The sequence below is a fragment of the Asterias amurensis genome, chromosome 3 (assembly GCF_032118995.1).
Source record: "Asterias amurensis chromosome 3, ASM3211899v1".
NCBI lineage: Eukaryota > Metazoa > Echinodermata > Asteroidea > Forcipulatida > Asteriidae > Asterias > Asterias amurensis.
This window is the reverse complement of record NC_092650.1, coordinates 3659101-3681811: the sequence shown is the minus strand read 5'-3', so window position 1 is coordinate 3681811 and position 22711 is coordinate 3659101. Positions and strand designations below refer to the sequence as shown.

At 38.8% G+C, this 22711-nt stretch overlaps 1 protein-coding gene across 1 annotated transcript; it reads right to left on the bottom strand.

Annotated features, from left to right (window-relative positions):
• Nucleotides 1–5: 5 nt before the first annotated feature.
• On the bottom strand, nt 6–22370 carry LOC139934596 (vacuolar protein sorting-associated protein 35-like). The gene is made up of 17 exons (XM_071928879.1): nt 22323–22370; nt 20929–21027; nt 20316–20412; nt 19140–19263; nt 18258–18440; nt 17548–17761; nt 16585–16668; nt 15649–15758; nt 14644–14740; nt 13861–14009; nt 13066–13342; nt 10682–10771; nt 9729–9851; nt 8860–9039; nt 7670–7909; nt 6098–6241; nt 6–5901 (listed from the first exon to the last, which is right to left on the bottom strand). Exons 1-17 carry the CDS (start codon nt 22323–22325, stop codon nt 5722–5724), a joined length of 2394 nt encoding a protein of 797 aa, XP_071784980.1. The 5' UTR covers nt 22326–22370; the 3' UTR covers nt 6–5721.
• Between the last annotated feature and the right edge of the window lie 341 nt (nt 22371–22711).

Sequence of the window (22711 nt, the reverse complement as noted above, 5' to 3'; positions counted from 1 at the left end):
GGTTATGTATAAAACCCAAGGGTTCTAAAAAGGGTGGGGCTCTCCGCTACCCAACACACCCCTCTGGTTACGCCACTGCCTCAATTCTAAGTACATAATAATTATTTTGTTTTAAATTGTTTACCACAAAACAAAACGAGTAGTTTGTTTCTGACTGAGATCACGAGAGCGATTGAAGGTAATAACAATTGCAATATATTTTGACCGAGGGAAAAAAACAAATCAAAATAGTTTGTTGACACTAAACAAAAGTAGTTTTTCTTGTACATTATTATTAACTTTTTTCTATTCATAATTTCAACAATTAATTTAGATACAGATAATGACAATTTTATGATTATAATAACTCTGTGATAATAACGTCTAAGTAACATTGAATGCCTAAAAAGGTGTCCCATTTGTCAAGTATGGACTAATTAATTGAAGATAACTTCTGATAATGCCGATGGGACTCGTGTCAGTTATACATACATCGGGCGTGCAAGCTTTCGATAGATCATTAGATAGACAATGTTAACTTCTGCAATTACTGCATGCTATTCTAATTCCCCTTGAAGGGTATGTTTTTATACACAATGTTCACCCATCTGATAATAACAACTGGTGAGAAATTCCATACTTTTATCTGAATCCAGACACTTTTAAAATGCACCTGCCAGTTAAAAAAAGAGTAATTAGTTAAGGTATTATGCAGGACTGGTGAGGATAAAAACATGATTTTTGTCTGAAAGACGACTTACTGATTATGAAGTTCAAAACTAGAACATTTTCTGTGTGTGAAGTAAGTCAAATTGGAGACAAATGTTTAAAAACCCATGAAGAAATGCAGCATACAAAAAAATGAAGCATACAAAAAAAAAACAAGCTGACTTGAAAACAAAAATTTTTTTTTTAAGGACAATGCGTTACATGCTGAAAACTGTGCATGGTTTTTCACTATTCTCTCCTGACTCATGCAATGGATTTTCACAGGTTTTTATTTCATGTATAATGGCTGATCAAACACAACTTGAACAATGTATGTGACTATTTTGCCAGCTCCACAAATCCTGTATAATACCTTATGTATTACTTTCTTCAGATTCAAAGGAATCGTGTTCTTTGATTGAAGCCGAGGGTACTGTTCCTGAAAGCTTGAGCTAAAAATATATACTCCAGATGTTAATAAAATGAAGAAAAAATGCCTTCATTTCGAAACAACCTAAAATCTTGTTCCCAGTTTAAGATCTTTCTGTAATAAATTACTCTCACCCTCGAGTAACATTTAATGGGGTTTAAAGTTAACGTTATATATTGGAATGCACTATTCATCAAAAAATGTTCAGGTAGCATTTTACAGGCCTGGAATTTCATTCACAAAGAGGTTGCTTCAAAACTTGTGAAGAAATAAGAATTTTTTAGATTACAGGGTTGGGGATTCTGGCTTGGGCTGTTGCCCAATTCAGCCGCATCCGCAACTTCGGACATGGCTCAAGGCAAAGACCAGGGCAACAGAGGCCACGCCATCCACTGCCCAGGTCAAAGACAATGGCAACAGAGGGCATGGCCTCTCTGCCCTAGTCAAAACCAGTGCAACAGAGGACATGGATCAAGTTAAAGACCAGGGCAACAGAGGGCATGACATTAAATGGCCAAGGCCTTCACTAGGGCAACAGAGGGCATGGCACCAAGGCCCAAAGCAAAGACCAGGGCAACAGAGGGCATGACCTTAAATGGCCAAGGCCTTCACTAGGGCAACAGAGGGCATGGCACCAAGGCCCAAAGCAAAGACCAGGGCAACAGAGGACATGACCTCACAGCTCTTTACCATTTCCATACCAAAAAGAGAACTTATTATCGAAATGAGAATGTAAGTCAAACTTTTTCTCAACTTTAGCATAATCATACTACCTGATTCAGAGGATGCTTTTAAAAAATAAAGATACTAAATTAATTCCAACAATATCAGTTCTCCACTTAAAATAACGAGGTAATCAAAATAAACTGTCTTAAAATATGTTTTTGTTTTTTTCAATAAACAAAATGTATTCATGAGTAAATAAACACCTGTTTATTGTGGTTATATTTATATTGCTGCACATAAACAAACATTACAAGAAACCGATTGTTTGCACTCATGAACAAGTCCACGTCACTTTGCTGTGAGTGCTCAGGCAAGGTTGTCAAATCAATTTGTTCAAGTTCTATCTATTGCCCTTTTTTGGCAAAATGAACTTCTACGTTTCTTTAATATTAAAAACAAAAAAGGTCTAGTCGCCAACTCAACAAATAGCCAATGCCCATGACTCAAGTCCAATCTCTTCAAGCTGCACAGCTGTTAAGGAAAGAGTTATATTTGGGAAAAGCTACTTTCTTGGCACAGAACCAACGTAAATGACATAAGATTCTCAACAACAATCTGCAAAATCTGTCGACAACAATCTGCAAAATCTGTCGATCACTTTTGCAAAGCAATTCTCGAATGTACAAAAGCAAAAATCAAGTAAAAACTGAAAACAGCACAGAATACACTTCACAGTTGAGCACATATCAACTTTGACATGTAAACCATTCGCATCAGATCTCGGATGTCTTTATATTTTACCGAGTTTTTAAGTCTGTTAATATAAATCTCACTAGGTTTGCTCATGGAGGATTACTCCATGGTTTGCTGGAGTACCCTCAAACAAAACCTACTTAGCAAGTATGTCAGAAGCTTCTTTGTAACAGACATGCAACTTTGCAATCGCCCAAATTACAAAAGGAAACTGTCTACAGCACTCAAGGTTTACTCTGTTTCCAAGTCAACATGCAGCCGATTTCACAAACCACTAGGATTAATCCTAGGTCTAATCTTGAGTTAGGACGAGTAACCTGTCCTGGGTTCAATGCGTCCTAACGTCTCAAGTCCTAAGATTAATTCTCAGTTAGGAAGAGTTTGGTGAAATCGACGACTGGCACTTATGAAGCAAAAGAAAAGCATAACCACCATATCAGCCAAGAATTTGAATGATTTCCTTTCAGTTCAGAGATGTTTTTGCTTTGGTGGCTTAACCTTTGAGTATACTGCCACCATGTGCCTTACTTATACACATATACAAATTGCATTGCAGTTTACCTACATGTATGTACCCCATGATCCAAACTCTTAAATATGCAGACATTTTGCTTATGTATGTACATAGAACATGCTCAACATGAACAATGCTCAATAAACACTGGAGACCTAATTTGAGCGATGATCAATACACACTGGTAGGAAATTTGACTTCTACTATTAAAAAAAAAATGGCATAGTAAACTATGCATTTTTTTTTTTTTAGAAGTAATATTTTGAGCTTATTTGATTGAATTCAACCTGTATGAGTGACTTCCGCCATGAAGTACGCTCTCATCTCGGAAACCTACAGTTGGTGGAAATACAAATGTCAATTTTGTTGTCTTTTGGTAGCCAAAAATTACACAAAATCTGTGTGTTTTTGTGGGACACAATTGACGTGGTTAACTGGTAAACGTGCAGTTCATTATCATTGACTGGTTTCATATCATCTCTGACTTCAACTGCCTGTTACGAATGGCATTATAAAGCATTGGTAAAACTGGTCAGCCAATTAAATGCAGAGCTTTGTGACAATGCTCGATCATATTCAGCGATATTCACATGGGTAGATCATTTCCACAATAGCTTTCTAATGGTTTTAGAAGGGCCATGATGTGACTTTTATCTTTTTACAGCATTTAATTATTTAAAGCTTTTGTTTTTAAAGAGTTGAAACAATAAGACTTTTGTTCTCAATACAATCCAGATTGTCGGGTCATGTGACATGAGCGACTTCATTGTTGCCTGTATACAGATATTATGTAAAAAAATTGTCATATATACATACACAAGGAAACACAACGATGTATTGTGTCAAATATAATATCCTTGCTTTCGAGACAAAGAGACGAGACTAAGAAGAAAAGAATGTCAGGAAATATTCACATCAGAAAATGTTTTGTTTTTTGTTTTGTGTCAACCAAAAAAAGAAGGAAAACAAGAAAAGATAAAGCAACATTTTGTTGATGTTTTGGAAACTGTGGAAATTGCATCACAACACGCTCTAAACAACCAGTTGCTGAGAGAGTTTCAGCATGTTTTGAAAACCAATGAGGCCTGTTTCAGAGGCCTGTTTCAGCCCTAGGAGTAGGCAGCAACATGTTCCTGGTGACAGCGAATTTGGGTGGACAGCCCAAATCAGTTAAGTGTTACCCTCACCTACTGGAAGTAGCTGTCTGGCCTTGTGATGTTAGGCAATATCTCATAACAAAATAGTAATACAAAATAAAAGTTAAAAAAACATTAACTTCAGCCTTTCATTTTCGAAAACGTTATCCAGGAAATGAATTGTACTTTGACATTTTTGTTTGAGTGAAACAAGTCAGATCTAAGAGCTGTTTGCGGCCGCTATGGGCATTTTCGTACTAGCCCTTTCTGGCCGCTTTGGTCTCTTTAGGGTTAAGACAGTGAGACATAGCAATGCAGGTAAAGAGTACCAACATTCAAAGGAAGAAAGAAAAAGCTTGGAAAGAAGATCTCACAGTACCTGCCTTTGAATCAGATACAGTGAAGGGATGAGGATGGAAATTGACACTGGGATACATACCTGCCAACATCAAAACCTCAGAAATGGGAAAGCCATTTTTTTTAGTCCACAGATAGTGACACAAGAAGTCATGTGAGTAAAGCTTATTACATGTACACATACAAATGATGTATGTATTCAAACGATGTACACAAATCATTGTTTCCTTTAAGAAAATCTCTACTGTCACAAGAAGGGACCCTCTTTTGTCAGAATTTGTTTTAAAAAAATTCATTGCTGTCATTGTCCGAAATAGGAATGTTCTGATTTTGTGTGGCTTGTAATCTCAAAAATCTGGACAATTCAGTTTAATCAGGGCTGAATTTCATAGAGCTGCTTGAGCAGAAAATGTTGCTTAAAGGGACACACCGGCTCACCGTTTACACAATTTAGGGCTGTAGAATCATAAATGTTTATATAGATGGTTGCTGTAAAAGAAAAAATCATCAAAATGTCACGTATTTAGCGAAAAATGATTTTAAAAACCCAAAGCGGCCATATAACAAGCTTCCGTTAAACGGACTCTTTGACTGTGAATCTTACGTTAGATTTTCACCATTATTTACATTTTGTAGCGATAATTTGAATACATGATCTTTTTCGTCAATTATTCGTAAATTATTTTGTAAAAAAAAGATTTAAATTTGGTTAAGTAAGTTACTTTTAGACGGCTGAAAGTAAAACTAGCCCGGAAGGTCGCGTGATTGTTTGTACCACTTTTTGGTTAGAACAATCACGCGACCTGCGTTTTTGTCTTAAAATGCTCAAAAACGACTTAATTTGATGATTTTTTTTAAGGGCTGTTCTTCTTCATTCCTGAAGGACCGTTGAAGTCATAGCTTAGTCTATTTTGTAGCCCAAATAGCCCAATTCGGCCGGTGTGTCCCTTTAACAATTGCCTGCTAAGCAGAAATGAGCAGGATACCAGTCACAGATTGTACATGTGACCTGGTAGTTTGACTGGTAACCTTATTCTGGTAAGCATAATTATGTTGTGCTAAGCTACTTTTTGTGCTTAAGCCCCTGAACAGTTGGCAGGTATGGGAATAAGGTAGGAAGTTAAACTCGTCACTTTTTAATGTGAATATTTTCCAGAGGTGAGTGAATAGGAGTCTCTTCACAAGACCATGCCCTCGTACGAGGGTCCGTCCGACTCTCCAGAGTCCATCTTGTTGCGGACGTGCTCCAGGGTGTTGGTGAAGTGCTTGTTGATTTGCTCCGTCTCGTCGTTGTCTTCAAGATTTGGGAGGTCCTCCCGAATCTTCTCAATCAGCTGATTGAGGATCTGAACTGTTACCTGGATGAAAAACAAAACAAAGATAAAAAACAATGAACAAATGAATAGTGCAACAAAGAAAATATATGAGGGAAATGACGTCTTTCTCAACCTCCCTGGTTAGCTAAAACTGTTTGATTAGTCATTTTCTTATTTGACAATGTCCCAATTCAGAACATCAACACAAAAACTTGTAAGAGTTCAATGCCATTCGTACCTGGTCGTTTCCTTTCTCAAAGTAGTAGATGTACCGATTGAAGATCTCAACAAAGAGCTGTACTTGCACCGTCGGATCCATGCACTGCTTGGCAATGCGTAGGGCTTTCTTCAAACACTCACCGACATTTTTGGAAAACTTGAGCTGCAACAAAGCATTCAAGCAAATTAAAACATTGTTGTGGCGATATCTTAGAACTTTAAGTTGTATTTGGCAGAAATAGGTCATCGACCAAAAATGCCATGATGAATTTTTGTTTTCAAAATAAAATCATTGATTACTACTAGTCTCAGCTTAACTTCTACATTAGGCCTTGCTCTAAGAAGCTATAGTCTAGGCATAGCAACAGCCTTATTTTGATAAGGCCTAACCTACATTTTTGCATGTTCTTTACAGAGAGAGGTTAAACAAAGCTAATTTTTTCCCTTTTCTTTAGCTATACCAGCTGCTAATGAAGCATACTCATAGGGAGTTGAAAGGGTTTCAGGAATGTTTGGGGTCTGATGATAAACAGGGGTCTGAGGGGCGTACTTAACCTTAAAAATGCACAAACTAAATACATGTATACACTACTATCATAATTAATACAAACATTAATGAGTAATAACAATAACGATATTTAATAGAAGTTAAATTTGCATTGGGATAGAGAATATTAATTTTGGTTTAACCCTTGCACTGTGTAAAGCACTGTATACTCAGTACTAAATAACATTATTGTAAACTTTCTCAGCTCCCTGCGCTAGGAAGTTTACAGCCCTGGCTTAAACACAACAACAACAACAAAAACAACAAAACAACTATAGTAAAGGACCAAGTGTCATGAATGAGACTTGAATCAACACCCTGGTGACTTAACTGCCAGGACATTAATTTCATGCGCTAAACAGCCTGGTCATGACACACCACATAAAATGAACGAGAATAACAAATGCAAGTTTTTTTAAGCACAAATACAATCACATCAATTCAATGCACTTTTCAACAGTAATTGATTGGGTAAAGAACAAAAAATATGCAATCAAAACAAGACATTACTAAATTATACAATAACATAAAGTACACATGACAGTGACAAGGATAAAAATGGAAATAACAATGCAAACAAAATACCTCAAATTATTAGAAAAATAACAGGGGTAACAAATTATGCTCACTAGAAATGATATCACTCAAAGACAACATGCAATGCATTGTTAATATAGTTCAACATATTCACTGGGATAAATATTACAAAACCTGAATGTATAAGACATTGAAGTAATACCATGGATAACAATCACAAGATTTAATAGAAGGAAATTTGCATCGGGGATAACGAATATAAATTGTTGTTGTACCCATTACAAGATTAAAAATTGTAACAATTAAAAGCAAGTTTTAAGAGATGCGTCTTTGCCCTTCTGTACATGTAATTGATGCAAATGAGCAAATGTTGAGTAGGAGATTGTAGTCAAAACAAATAAGTCATGATTACACAAGGGTACAGTAAAAATGGGGTCTGAAGGACAACTTTAATCTCCATGCAAGCTTGCAAACAAGCCGCTGAGGATTTATCTTTTTCAATCTTACCTCCTCTCCCTCGCTCTCCAGCGTCTTCCCCGACCAGAAGAGATGCGAAACCATCCCGACCGCTCGACACTGGTCGGGTTTCTTGAGGAGCTTCGAGGCGATGAGGGCGCAATGCGTTCGCAGCGGCTCGTGGTTCTCCTCACCGAAGAAGCTGATCTGTTCCAGGGTGGCTATGATGAGACTGATGGCGGCCAGCTTGGCTCTCGAGTCGGAAATCTCATCTTCGAAACATGCAAAACACTGCATCGAGAAGACGTTAATAATAATAATACTGGGTTCTTATATAGCGTTCTTGAGAAATTTCTTGCCTTCTCAAAAACATGTGGTCTGAAGACAAGATGTTTGTTATGAGGTATAGGCCAATAATTAGGGTTAGGGTTAAAGACACTGGACACTATTGGTAATTGTCAAAGACCAGTCTTCTCACTGGTGTATCACTGGTGTAAACCTGTGAAAATTTGAACTCAATTGGTCGTCGAAGTTGCGAGATAATAATGGAAGAAAAAACACCCTTGTTACACAAAATTGTGTGCTTTCAGATGCTTGATTTCAGGACCTCAAAATCTAAATCTGAGGTCTCCAAATCAAATTCCTGGAAAATCACTTCTTTTTTTTAAAAACTACATTACTTCAGAGGGAGCCGTTTCTCACAATGTTTTATACTATCAACAGCTCTCCATTGCTTGTTACCAAGTGAGTTTTGAGTAATTACCAATAGTGTCCGATGCCTTTAAGTTTAAAGTATTAAAATAAAAGAGGACAATTAGAGTTCACTGATTGGCAGTTACACTTGGACCCCTCTCATTTGAAATGGGAGTCAGTTTCCCTGGTGGTTTATTATAAGTTATCACTCAAGCGCGAGTGAAATACGGAAAAGTATAGCGCTTGGATATGGGACACATGCGCGCTAAATGTTTCTGTATTAAACAAGCGCATGTGTAATAACGCATTTATCTTCCAGTCACACGTGCGACGCGCAAAGTTAAAAATTTCGCCACGAACAGAATGCACACGCAAAGCTAACAATGTAATTTTTGCACTGTCTGTATGCAGAGCATGATGCATTGACACTCACAATACGCAGAGTGCAATATAAAAACTGGGAGAAGGTTATAGCTTATTATACCACCCTACAGCATCTGATTAGTGGATTAGCGCGTACTGGAAGATAATATTTGATATCTCCTTACCTGTGACATGAAGTCGTAAGCTACCATCTCGTGATTTTCAAACTCCACGGTGCCGGCAGCGAGGGCGCCCTGCAGGAAGAGACGAAGAGACAGCTCCGGACACTCGGCCTTGGAAAGGGTGCAGATCGTCTGATGGCTGAACTGAAGAATCTTACGGCATTTGGCTTCCCATTTCTCATCCTAATCATAATAATAATAGTAATAATAATAATAACAGTAATAATAATACGACTTGTAATGTGTATTCACCCTGCTGGGTGTTCAAGGCGCAGTAAAAACCAAAAATAAACAAAACAAACCAAACCAAGAAAAACAGACACAACAAAAATAGTCCTTGAAAACCTGTGACATAAGATTTGAGAAGAGATTTGAATGTTGTGGTACAAAGACAAGATCTAAGATTAAATGGTAGAGAGTTCCAGATGCACGACGCAGCTGAAGACAAAAGCCCAATCCCTTACAGAATAATAAATGTAAGTTCAGGGTAAAGAAAGACAGTTTTTAAGCAGACAATAAATGCTCAACAATTTTCTGCAAAGCAAAAATAAGCAAGATGGCAGTCACAAATGGTACATTGGATTTGAACCTGCGACCTCCAGATTAACGTGCCGGTGCTCTACCAACTGAGCTAACTAGCCCTTATGTTTCAGGTCTCCCTGTTTTAAACATCTTTGTGCCATTAAATGGTTTAAAATGATAAGTCATCTTGCTGGAAAATTCTACTCGGAACAGTACGGTAAAGATTTTGAAACTTTGATTTTACAGGAAGTATTTTCTTTGTTAAAACATTAGGCTTAAAGGCATTCACAGGGTGAAATGGGTTGGGTTTTGTGGGGGGGGGGGGCAGATGAATAACCCTCGTTACATACCTCCTCTGCCAGGTCTTTGTACTGGTAGGCCAAGCGATGGGCTGCAAAGACAAGGGGCGGTAACGTGTACTTGATTCGCTTCTCTCCACCGGTGCCGAAATGCTTTTGAGCTGTGCGTAACATCTGCAGAAAACAGTAACAACGGGAGATTAATGGAGGTGGTTTCATTGGACGACTCCAAGTGAAAATCGAAACGAGCCCCCATTACTGGTAAGGCACTATTCTGTTCATTGCGCCAAGCACTAAAATTGAATTTTTGTTTTACCCATATACACCGATGTGTGTTAGCACAGTGTACACAGTGCATGCAGTACTTTCCCGAGCTCTGTAAAATGAAAACACAGGCAGTTTTTTTTTACAGAGCTTGGGAAAGTACCGGGTATACAGTGCTTACACACAGCGGCGTATAAGGATAACCAAAATTAGTATTGTTGTTCTTGACGCAAATTTCCATTTGTTAAAAACTGTTATGCATTACATTCGTTGTGTGCAGAAGGTCTTTCACTAATTGTCCCTTCAGTGCACACCTTCACTTGTACCACTTGATTTAACACACCGTCTCACCCCTTCACATTGAAAATCTGGGCCCAATTTCATAGAGCTGCTAAGCACAAAAAATTTGCTTAGCATTAAAATTTCTTTTTTGATAAAAATAGGGTTACCAACAAAATTTCTATTTGTTGCATATTGCTTGTTACTGGTAATAAGCTGTTGTTTGCTTATCCTGAAAATCACGTGGAAATTTGGTTGGTAATCCTGTTTTAACCAAGGAAGAAATTTCATGCTAAGCAAATTTGTGTGCTTAGCAGCTCTATGAAATTGGGCCCTGGGCTACTTGAAGTTCCCGGGGGCAAGTAAAATGCACAAGTTTACTAGCCTGGTGGGCTATTTAAAAAACATATAAATAATTAAGCTCAAGGCCTGATTGATCTACATGTACATCCTATACTGACCATGGCTTGCTGGTCGGCCGTTTCTGCCTGTAGTAAGTTGACGAACCTTCCCATCAAACCTTGCTCCTCAGCAAAATCATCAGCATCTTCCTGCAAGAATAAAAAAGGGAACACAATTGGTGAATGTGATATTTCCTGAACAATTCTAGGCCCAGTATCTCCCAGATATACACAAAACAACAGGTTTGAACACAACATGGACTGTCTATTCCTCATTTTGGTGTCTGATTTACTTTACTTTTCCCAGAACATATGAAATCACACACTTTCAGATAGAACAATTAAATAGCAAACACTGTAAACTATAAGATTATACTCAATCAATCAATCAAAAGAAAATTTATAAAGCGCCAAAATCAAATAGTAATAATAATAAACAAATCAATATGAGTATGATAAATTATTAGAAAAAAAATCACATGTCCACTGTTTTTGGTCCCATTACAACAATGAGTAATCCTATATTATTTGTATAGGGTTAAAACAATCAAACAGTTCCAAAAACCAAAGGCATACTTTGTCTTCGAGCCGATTCCTACCCCCATGCCTTTATATCTATTGCAGTGCAAGGGAAGTACATACATGTACATGTACTATGCCTACAGTAGATCAAGGACATTATATTACCATGGTTTTACATTACATATTCTTGTACACACATGCACATGTACAGTGAAGTACACATGCACTATGTACACCATAACCTTTTACCCAGTCACCCAGCCTATTGAGGTTATACCACCAAACCCCCTCAGTGATGCCAGCTGGAGCCTGTCTGAGTAGCCCATAACATTAGATTGGGTCTATATCCAGTAGAGGTAAATGACAAGTAATGGGAGTCTATCCCCCAGGGGCTCTATAAAGGGGATATTGACAGCTAGTGGCAGGTGGCTGGAAGTGAAGGTTGAGTGACAGCTGACTGGTCAGAGGGAGACCCAAGGCAATAGCAGGGGTGCCACTACTATGTTAGTGCTGGGTTTGTTTGGTCCGAAATAGCCCCTATGCGGTGTTACCGCTACATTGTATTAGGCCAAATAAAAAAAAAAAACAAGTTGATCGTCCCCTCCCTAATCCTTTTTTGAGGCCGCATGCGGCATCCTTTTTTTAACTATTTTTATTTTACATTTTTTTTGTCAAACAGACAATTTTTTCTGTTTAGATTAACTGGATAATCTTTTAAGAACTTGTAACTATAAGTGGTGACTTTGAATTGTTGGCCAGTTTGAATTAAAATGCTTGGTGGCCACCTTTGGAAGAAATAAAAAGACCCTCATCCTCCTCTTTTTGAAAAACCCAGACGATCAACTGGTATTTTTTTTACTTGGCCTTAGAGAACTTTCTGTATGATTCTGTGTGATTTTCATACAATGTCAGTGGTGCACTACTTTTTTTTTTTTTAATCAGAGTTTAAAACAAAACTGCTCTTTATTTCTTAACAATTACCTCTGATTTAACAAAATAAACCACAATAATTAAAGGAACACGTTGCCTTGGATCGGTCGAGTTGGTCTTTGAAAAGCGTTTGTAACCGTTTTTTATAAAATGCATATGGGTAGAAAGATGTTGTAAAAGTAGAATACAATGATCCACACAAACATGCCTCGAAATTGCGTGGTTTTCCTTTTACCTCGTCAACTAACACGTCGGCCATTTATGGGGGTCAAAATTTTGACTCCCATAAATGGCCGACCATGTTAGTTCGCACAGTAGAAGGAAAACCACGCAATTTCGAGGCAAACTTGTGTGGATCATTGTATTCTACTTTTAAAACATCTTTCCAACCATATGCATTTTATAAAAAACGGTTACAAACGCTTTTGTTTTGACCAACTCGTCCGATTCAAGGCAACGTGTTCCTTTAATGCAGTTTAGTTAAAAACTGAGTTATATTCATCCTTTTTCTTGTGGATCTTGTTTAAATTTAGCAAACGTTTAAAACGTTAGTGTTTAATACAGATGTACATATTTTCATTTATTGGTTCTACAAAAAAACCTAATATTGCTAAAATGTAGGATCCCTCTAAAGTAAACGTTGTGTTTGAGAAAGAGTTAATTTCTCACTCAAATATTAAACGACTTCAGGCCTGAAGCCTTTTGTTAATGTAACTGAAAGCACACAAATAGTGGGTTTTTTTTCCTCATTGTTTTCTTGCAACTTCAATGACCAATTCAGTCCAAGTTCTAACAGGCTTGTTATTTTAAGCATATGTTGGGATACACCAAGTGAGGATACTGGGATTTGGAAATTACCAAAGGTGTCCAACCACTTTTGGCTACATCCTAATAATCTTACTTACTTTCATTTAAAAAAAAAATAATCAGAAAACAATTTTGAAAACAAGGAAGAATTGGGGGGTTTCTTAGCTTAATTTTGATGCTCTTACCTCTTCTGGTTGATCAGCTTGATCCTTGACGAGTGGTGCAACCATCCCGAGGATGATGTCAGCTTGGTCGGCTAGTAGGACCCGATTCCCGTTATCTAACGCGCTGTTCACAACGTGGAGGCTCATGTTCTTGCGTCCCGTATAGTCCAGGTACTCAAAGAGAGGGGCAAAGTACTCTAGCTTGAGGAGGGTGAGGATGTTGTTGTAGGTGTCCACGGGGATCTTCAGCATGCGGGTCAGCTCCTTGGCGACAGGGCTGGAGTGTGCTAGCGACCCACTGTTGAAAGAAAACCAAATATATACAGGGTGAGTCGAAACAAAGTTGACTGAGATTTATGCTTTAAAAACAAAACAACTGCTGACACTCAAAACCCCAGTGAAGCACATATTAAACAAGCATTCTTTCCTGCTTATCTTTTAAAAAAAAAGAATGAAACAAATTGAACATTTCTAAGATCTATGCCTTGGACTAACACAGGCATGTATGCTTCGTTTTTGAAAGGGCAAGGGCACCAAGGCATTTTCTCCTTGGTAAAGGGCACCCTGTGAGGAAATTGTAAATTTCTACTGGAGCATTTCAAGGGCACCAAGGCAATGACCAGGGGGCATGCAGGCAATCGCCTTTGCTGCCTCCGTGAAGTATAAGGCCTGCAAATAAGCATGATCTTAATTACAAACTGGATTTCTAAGCTTACGTAGATGGATATGGGCTTAGGGTGGAATGGATCCTAATGTGACTGTTTTCAACCGACAAAGATTCAGTGGTTGAGCCCTGAGGAATGTTTGTGAACTTACTGTTCGATGCCAAGCTTCTTGAAAATCTCTACCGTTGTGTTGAGCACCTTATCGATGTAGTCGACTCTGTCTTCGTAGCACTTCAGGGCAAGGTTAATGAGGGACACTTGTAACTCCACAACATCTTCTGTCGGCATGTCAGGTCGGGCCTGAAAGTTTCAAAGATCAGATCCTCGGTTGGATTTTGTCAACGTAATGCGGATTTATAGGTAATATTATCAAGAAAGTCACCTGTGAACGTTTCAGGTGAACACAATGTCTACTTGATGATGAAACAGGAAAAAACACTGACACATTGAATCCATTGTTTGTTAGTGAGGTAACAGCGAGTACCAACCGCATCTCTGGCAACAGTTTAACAACTGAACACCACAGAAATTTGTTTCTCTAAAAGTCACCTTCGACGTGATCATTTTTTCGAGCTGTTTTTACTGATTTCTAATCACCGGGGGAACTTCATACATAGGAAATTTTGCAGTTTTACTGATTTCTAATCACCGGGGGAACTTCATACGTAGGAAATTTTGCATGCTTACTGTCATTACACACATTTATACCAGGATACATCAGGGTCATTATGAAAGTATGACCCTACTTTTAAAGGTACAGGTAACAACAAGGATTTATAAAAGCCACATTTGTAGGTAGGCAGGTAGGTGGGAAATAGCAGCCAAATCAGAAAGTCCTGAGGGAAGATTGAATACCAAGATCTTTCAAAGAAAATTTCAATTATAAACAAGACAAAATGTTCAAAGTTTTGATCATTTCTCCTGTTATATTTACCTGTATAATAGCAGAAATCTGTTCTGAGAAGATGTCAAATAGTTTGAGTTCTGAGGGAATGCCAGCACTGTCATCTCTACAGGCAAACAAGGCCAACCTGCAACAAGGAAAAATAAAACCCAAAAAACAAGGAATTACAAACTCATAAATATGCAAACCTATGCAAACCTGTTTAAAATTGGTTTCACCACAAAATACTTGCAGGTTCAACCAAACCAAAGCCTTGAGGCCCTAATAATAATAATACAGTCTTATGTATTATGGGTGGCATGGTTGGTTTGTGCGTAAAGCACTCGCCTCTCACCAAGGTGACCCAGGTTCGATACCCGGCCAGGGCCATAAGTGAGTTGAGTTGTGTGTTGGTTCTCTGCTGTGCCACGAGGGTTTTCCAGACCATCCAGTTTTCCTACCTCGGGAAAAATCAAACACTTTCAATCTTGGCTGTGCTCCGTGGTCATAATGGGTTGATGTGGCAGGCAGCCAAAGGTGCCCTTGCATGCCTGCTTCTCGAACACGTTGTAGCCGCGTCCTTCGCAATTCAGCTCTTAGCTGCGAGTAAGGATGATTAGCCCCCCAAATTATTATTATTATGTCGCCAACGTATCCACCAATAAGGTGCTAGAAGATCAAAGAGCAGTAATCTGTCTCAACTATGATGTACAATATCTTAGACAGTTATAGGTGATGTTGGCTCCATCCCTAACATTATCTGCCAAGTAATAAGCCATTATCACTGTGCATATGCCTCTTCTCTCAAGTACACTAAGAGTTTTTTTTAAGTTTTTTTATTTTGGGATCCACAGTTCACCATCGCCAAAATACTGCAATATTCAATATGACCAGGAATTTTCGGGTGGGGCAAAAAAAAAAATGGCTGTTCACTTCCAGCTATTAGCAATGAATCTCATGACTCTGTACAGGGGACCAGGTGAAGATTATCAATAAAACTCATGACTCTGTACAGGGGACCAGGTGAAGATGGAATGATAGCACAAGGACTCTTACCTATCGATGAGTGCGATGATAATATTCTTGACGTTGACGCTGTTATTGAGTTCGGCACATCCCTTCAGAAATGGGCTCAGGGTCTGAAGATGGAACTCATCTGGAAACACCTGTATCAAATTGAGAAGGCCAAAGAAAAAGCTTAAAAATAATGGTTTCTTCATTGTTTTTACAATTGGGCCAAAGGGATCCACAAGACTGCAGGGATTGTAGCTCAAAATGTATACCGACATTTAAATTAAATGTTTGAAACATAATTGAAATGAAGAGCTAAAATATTATAAAAAAGCATACACAAAATTAAACAAAATAATACCTAAACAAGTTGAAATTTGACGTCAAAGCTACTCGAATGCACTGGGGTCAGACCTGGATCGACCCGGTTAAGCTAATTGAACCCTAGCCTGAACATCTGACGCCACAATTCGAGACTCGTGAACTACGCCAGAGATCTGCTGTTCAGCCCATGTACATAATCACCTTTGACCTCGCATCATTTCACAAGGCCTTCATGGTTCCAGAGATTCGCAGTTAAATCTGATATACATGTACACATGTATTTATATAAGCCAACACCTGTATCCTTGCAGATAAGGACAGGGGACCAGCCTAATCAAACGCACCCTTTATTTTCTCAAGGGTCTAGGGTCAGTTAAGCTTCGATAAGCTTCCCTGGGTCGACCCCGCGGTGCTCACACGAGTGAGCCACTGACAAGAGCTAATCGAACGATCACACTTCGCCCTCTCGTGGTGACGCCATGCACCCCCGGTCACCCCCAAGTGACCTACTCCACAAGCAGGGGCTGACCCAGGTGAGCCCCCGTAATGACGTCAAAGCTATTTGGACGTACCGGTAGCAGACCGGGGTGGCCCTAGGGAAGCTAAACAAACGCACCCATAGAAAGATGAAGGATATAAACTAAGGAGCTGACCAACCTGAATAATACACTCCATCAGATACTCCTGGGCAATGCTGTCTCTACAACTCACACACTGCTCTAAGATATCAGGAAGAACTGTCTGTAAAGTCAAACGAAGCACAGAAAAAATACACATAATATCATCATCCTGAGATAGGGTTAATTTCAAACAATTGTGGCAAGCACTGAGGTACATGTACACTATATCAGAGGGGCAATGGACCGTTCCGGCTTTCCACTAAGCTCCGCCCACCGCGCACGTGAGCAAGACACGTGTACAAGCACTCCCAATGACATTCTGCACGACTCTGCCGCGTGTGCCAAATATACACGCACGCATGACCGAGTTTGTGCGACCACAATCATTGCTGTGATTGGTTAAATGGGTGACACGCAGTTTGATTGACAGGCCGGATCGGTCAATAGACTGTTATCATGGTGCGGTGATCTTGATTTCTACTATTTAGATCAATATAACCAAACCAAGACTGGCAGGAGAAATAGTCTGGTTCTATTTATGCAATGAATGTTTTTATATTCATTGCTGAAAGGGGATACAAGGAACATGACCAAGATGTTGGTAGCATGATAAGGGTCTATTACACAGTTACACACCTTAAAGTAATTGCCCATGAGTTCAAGAACCCTGTTTTTGCAAATGATTTTAGCGACTTTAATATGTTTTAAATGTATAAATCTGTGCATAACTCTTATTTTGTTGAGCACTGTATACTTTACCAGAGTCCTGTGGAAAAGAGAAAAAAATCCACAGGCACATTATTCGGGTGAGATTCAAAGCCATGACCTTTTTAGCTGTCATACCAAAAGACCACCGAGCTTGCTTAAAATTTTCACTGGACCAGAAATACTTGGAACAGTTTCGTAGAGCTGCTTAAGCTGAAATTATTGTGTCAACAAATCCGGCTGAGCAAGGGGAGGGTTAGATAAACATATATTTAATGGTGATCAAACCACGTACCTTAAGGTATCTGTTCATGTCTACATTCTCTAGTTGACTGATACGGACTAAATTGGTGCCGACGAGGATCCGCAATTCCTTCCGTTCCTTCTCTCTCCGCTCTCGCTCCCTCGAGTGTCCCTGGTGCTGGATTCGAACCCACAGTTTGTTCATCTCTCCAAAGTTCAGCAGGATGAAATCTATAGAGTCTTCAACTGTGCCCGAGTCATTCTCACTGATGGTTTGAAGAAAATTTAATAGAATATTATTCATTTATCATTGTACTCGTCATAAATCACAGTAAACACCAACTTTGCTACAATACAAAGGGTGCTGCTTTTGACTGGATTGAGTTGTTAGAAACAAACTGCCTGCAATGAGTTGTTTACAAAGGCTTTACTTCAAACTGGTTACAGGTTTGTTCAGTGCCACAGGGCTCTGTACTCGGCCCGTTTTCTTGTTTTTTTTTTTTATATTTGCAAGGCGAGATACCAGATACACTTATCGCAGGGGTTTGCCCTGGTGTTCTGGCTGGACTGGCAGCAATATGGGCCACCTCACATAGCCTTACAATGACTTGTATTTTGGTCTCATAAATTCATTCTCAACAAGCTCCACTAAATTTGAAATTTTAGCACCAGACACGACAGACATTGCGCGTTATAAATGTACACTATTATAAAAATAGTGATGTGATAATAAAGCTGAATATTGATGAAGTGTATTCTTACTTCTCTTCTTTGGTACCATCAGGCAAGATATTCCGTGTGCATTGTAGAAGGTAGTTCCTGAGGAACAATCCTCGCAGTGGATGTTGAACTCCACGGCACATCTCCACCAGGTCCTTCATGATGTCTTTACGCGAGTGCTGGCTGGTCTTGATGTAAACAATCCCTACAGTGATGAGCAGGTATCTGTACAAAAAAAAAGACCGATTACAAATTTTGCATTGCATCGATGCCAAAATAGAAATGAATACAACGCTCACTGAGCAATATCCTCCAAACGCGAAGTTAGATTATTTATTTCTCATCAAATATGACATTTCAGACAAAAATGTTTCAAGGGATGTTTTCTACTATCATCATCATTAGACAGTGTAAGTTTTATGTAAATCTGTGATCTACGCGATTTTTGTATCTTACCAATTCTGTAACGTTCCTTTAATAATAATAATAATAATAATAATAGTGACAAGCGGGCATTTAGAGTGCCTTTTTCATAGGATGCAAGCACTTGGATGTCTCCAGCACAGATCAAATCAATATCAAAGATGGCCCAGAACAAATCAAATCACTGTCGACGAAACAAGTGAGTCTTCAAACAATTTCTTGAATGAGTCAAGTGAGTTTGCATTTCTGCAGCTATCTGGTAGTGAGTTCCGGGCCCACATTGGAGAAGGCTTGGTCTCCTGCTTTACTAATAAATAATAATACTAATAATAAGACTTGTAATGCACACATATCCACCCTGCTGGGGGTTCTGTTTGATGCTGGAAGAGAAGGTTGCATGAGGAAGAACGTGAAGAACACGGCGTAGAATGTACTTGGGCTAATAGCAATAACTTAATCGGGATTATAACCAAAGTTATAAATAGTGCGTATAACACTCACAGCCTTGGTACTATGTTTCCGGCGTACTGTACCAGTTCGTAGAGGTCAGATATACGATGGCCTTTCTGGTATTCATCGAGTAGATACTGCTCCAAGTATCTAAGCTCATCACAGACCTGCATATCTGTGACATTATGGTTAAGGTTAACATTAAAGTCACCTGGAAATAGAATTTTTTTCTTTCAAACATAAGAGTATATGCTTACAAACAATAAAACAATTTTTTTAGTAATTGTTTGTCACGATTTAAAGTTGTTTGGGGGGCTGACTACGCCTACCCCTTTTGTGACGTCAATCGAGGCAGACTTTGCCTGCAGTGCGTATAGTAAACACACGTGCAAAGTACATGTATGTCCAAGTCGTGAGTTGGTACATTTCAAAAAGTGTTTTTCTGCATTCAGCAGCAATACACCTGGTCGGCATTGCCGGAAAAAACAAATTTTTTTTTAAACTCACGACTTGGTCCGTACATGTACTTTACAATTGTGTTTACTCTACGCAATACAGGCAAAGTCTGCCTCGATTGATGTCACGAACAGCGCCCTCTCGGGTCGGGTCTACTCTTAAATTTGTAAATAACATAAGAACTGGTTTTTTAAAACCTTAGTTAACTGTTTATTCACTTTCAACTCATCAAAACACATATATTAGTGACAAAAGCTTTATTTTGAAAAAATACCACTTCCAGGTGACTTTAACATACTGGTCAAGATTAACAGAATGTTCAGGTAATAACAGAATGGTTCAGGTTAACAGACTGGTCCATGTTAAAACAGACTGGTTAATGTTAACAGAATGGTTCAGGTGAGCAGAATAGTTAAAGTCAACATAATGGTTCAGGTTAGCAGACTTGTTAAGGTAAACAGAATAGTTAAGGTTAACATACTGGTTAAGGTTAACAGAATGGTTCAGGTTAACAGAATGGTTCAGGTTAACAGAACGGTTCAGGTTAACAGAATGGTTAAAGGTTTATAGAATGGTTCAAGTTAAGGTTAAACTGGTTAAGGTTAACATACTGCTTAACAAATCAAAATTAACTGGTTAACAGACAAATGGTATAATCTTAATCCCACTGCCACAGAGTTTGTCAAAATTTCTTAAAGGGGACATCATGTGACTTTAAAGACGCTCCCAAATAAAGTTGGCTGCTGACAAAATAATTGTTAACAAGGATACAAAGCTCATAATAGCTTTTTGGAGACAGCATGGAGGTGCGTAGCTCTCCCAGCATGTTGGATGCATGCTTCAGACCATCCATCAACTTGCCTTTGTCCTGTATAAAGAAATCAAGATCAATCAATCTATGACTGTCGATTGAGACAAGTAAAACTACAAATGATGTGAATGGAAAGTTGGCGACACGTAAAAGGAAAGCTAACTTGTCCTGAGGTCTCAACCCTTGAGAGAATACTAACAAGCAAACAAAATAATAGTAATAACTGGTTCGAACGTAGTGACCATAGCGAGATCAAGGCAGTTTACAACATTATTATCCCTGTTTACCGGCAAACTTTTAGAACATTCTTCTAACTTTCTCAACTTACTGGAGAGCATACGCCAAACTGCTCAAAATTCGTACTCCACATCACTAAGCATTCTTTGCTTACACAGCAACCACAGAAAGTTGGCACTTGCACAGTTAGCTGAGAGTGGTGAATGTGTTGGCCGTAAGCAGAGCAATGAAAGTGGGCCCTGTTCTCGGAGCTTAGCATTTTTACTTTACTTACAAGCTTCATGAAATTGAACCCTTGTTTGATTTTAAGTTACATGGTTTTATAAAGAATCTCACCAGGCATCTTTTCATCTGGAAGGACTGCATCTTGACGACATGTTGAGCCTCATCAAGAAGCTTCTCCTGATCATCTTGGGGAGATTGCGCTGTTTGAGGCTGTAATAAAACATCAATGAAAATTTAGGCCAGGTCTAATGGAGGCTACGGCTACAGAAGTTAAGGGCGCCCATAGCAACTTCCTTATATATGTTGGGCGCGATCGGTCCCAACATATACATGTAGGAACAGCCATAGCTGCAGCAGAAGCTGCCAACTTGGATAAGGCCTACCAACATCAGTACTGCTGACACTTTGAAACATAAATAAGAAAAGTTTCCATATCCTGCTACCACTTTTTCATCCGTTGTGAAATAAAATAGAATCTGATTTATTCAAAATGAGATATTCCTCTTTGTAAAAATGAGTGAAAAAGTGGTGGCATAAGCAAAGTTTTTCCATAATTCGATATGAAATAATACAGTAGCTAATTTACCTCAAAGAGATATCCCCTTTTTGTAAAAATTAGTGAAAAAGTGGTGGCGCCGTACGGAAAGTTACCCATAATTTTTGTTAATTACCGCAGTCAAGGCCAAGTCACACTGCATCAATAATGAAAACCCACACTCATTCAACCAATGGAGGGCGTGCATTGTTAACATTCTCGTTTTCGTTATCGTTATCGAGGCCTGTGTGATTGGGCCTTTAGCCTGTATTAAATTTTAAAAAGGAAGTCTGATCAGAAATACAGATTTATCCATCTTGCATTTGTGTCCATATTGTACAAAACACAATATGCTGAGGGATGCAATGTTGAGGATATTTTGGAGCGTCCCAATTCGGCAAATTACGGTTATAAAAAATATGGTCACTCCCTGGTCAGAAATAAGTCTACTCATGGACAAAGCCACTGGATTGGATTGCTGTTTTTGTGTTTGTAAATTGTCGATTGTAGTAAATCACACACAAAAAATGGTTTGATTATTAATTATACTAACTAGCTAGCTAGAATTGAATTGAATGAGTGACCTAAACAATCTTCTGCTCAAAATAATGACTAGGATCTCTTTAAGTGTTGTAGGAAGTATTTGGTACAGCTAGTTTACAGCGCAAAGGTAACATAAACATAATTCTCTTCTAGCAGGTCGAGTTAGTCAAGCTACTGCTGAACACATCCCCACCCCCTTCGCTTCTCGTCAACTGACCGAGTGCATTTTTAACAAGCGGTGCTCCATCAACCCACATGAAATACCAGCACCCAAGTACTATTCCCATACGCGAAATGGGTTTTTAATTAACTGACATCATACATACTAGTTACAGTAGTACCCAGCCGAATTAAGAACATTTCCATTAAAGCCGAACACCCCCAAAAGAGTTAATTTTAAAACAATATCAACAGAAAATTTACGAACCATCTTCTCCGACTTGTGTCACACTCGCCAATGTATACTAAATCGCTGGTAGCCCGTCGAGTTGAACGTGCATAATCAGGCATTGAATGGTTAGGGGGACCACTGAACTCTGCAAATCCGGTAGAGCTGGGAAATTTTGTCGCACAGGACTTCGATCACTGAAGCACAAGGAATGGTTTAGGAAATTGTGTTGCTAAACTAGAAGGGGCGGGGTAGAAGGAGTGAGCCACATGAAAAAAAGGGGGGTTGCTGGAAGAATTTTAAACTACACAGGCTTGCAGTCCTTACTCTATGCTTGCAGTGAATATGCACCGAACAAAACCTACAATGTAGAACTTGATATCCTGCCCAAATGCTATAATTAATTGACATCGAACATGGAGGAACAA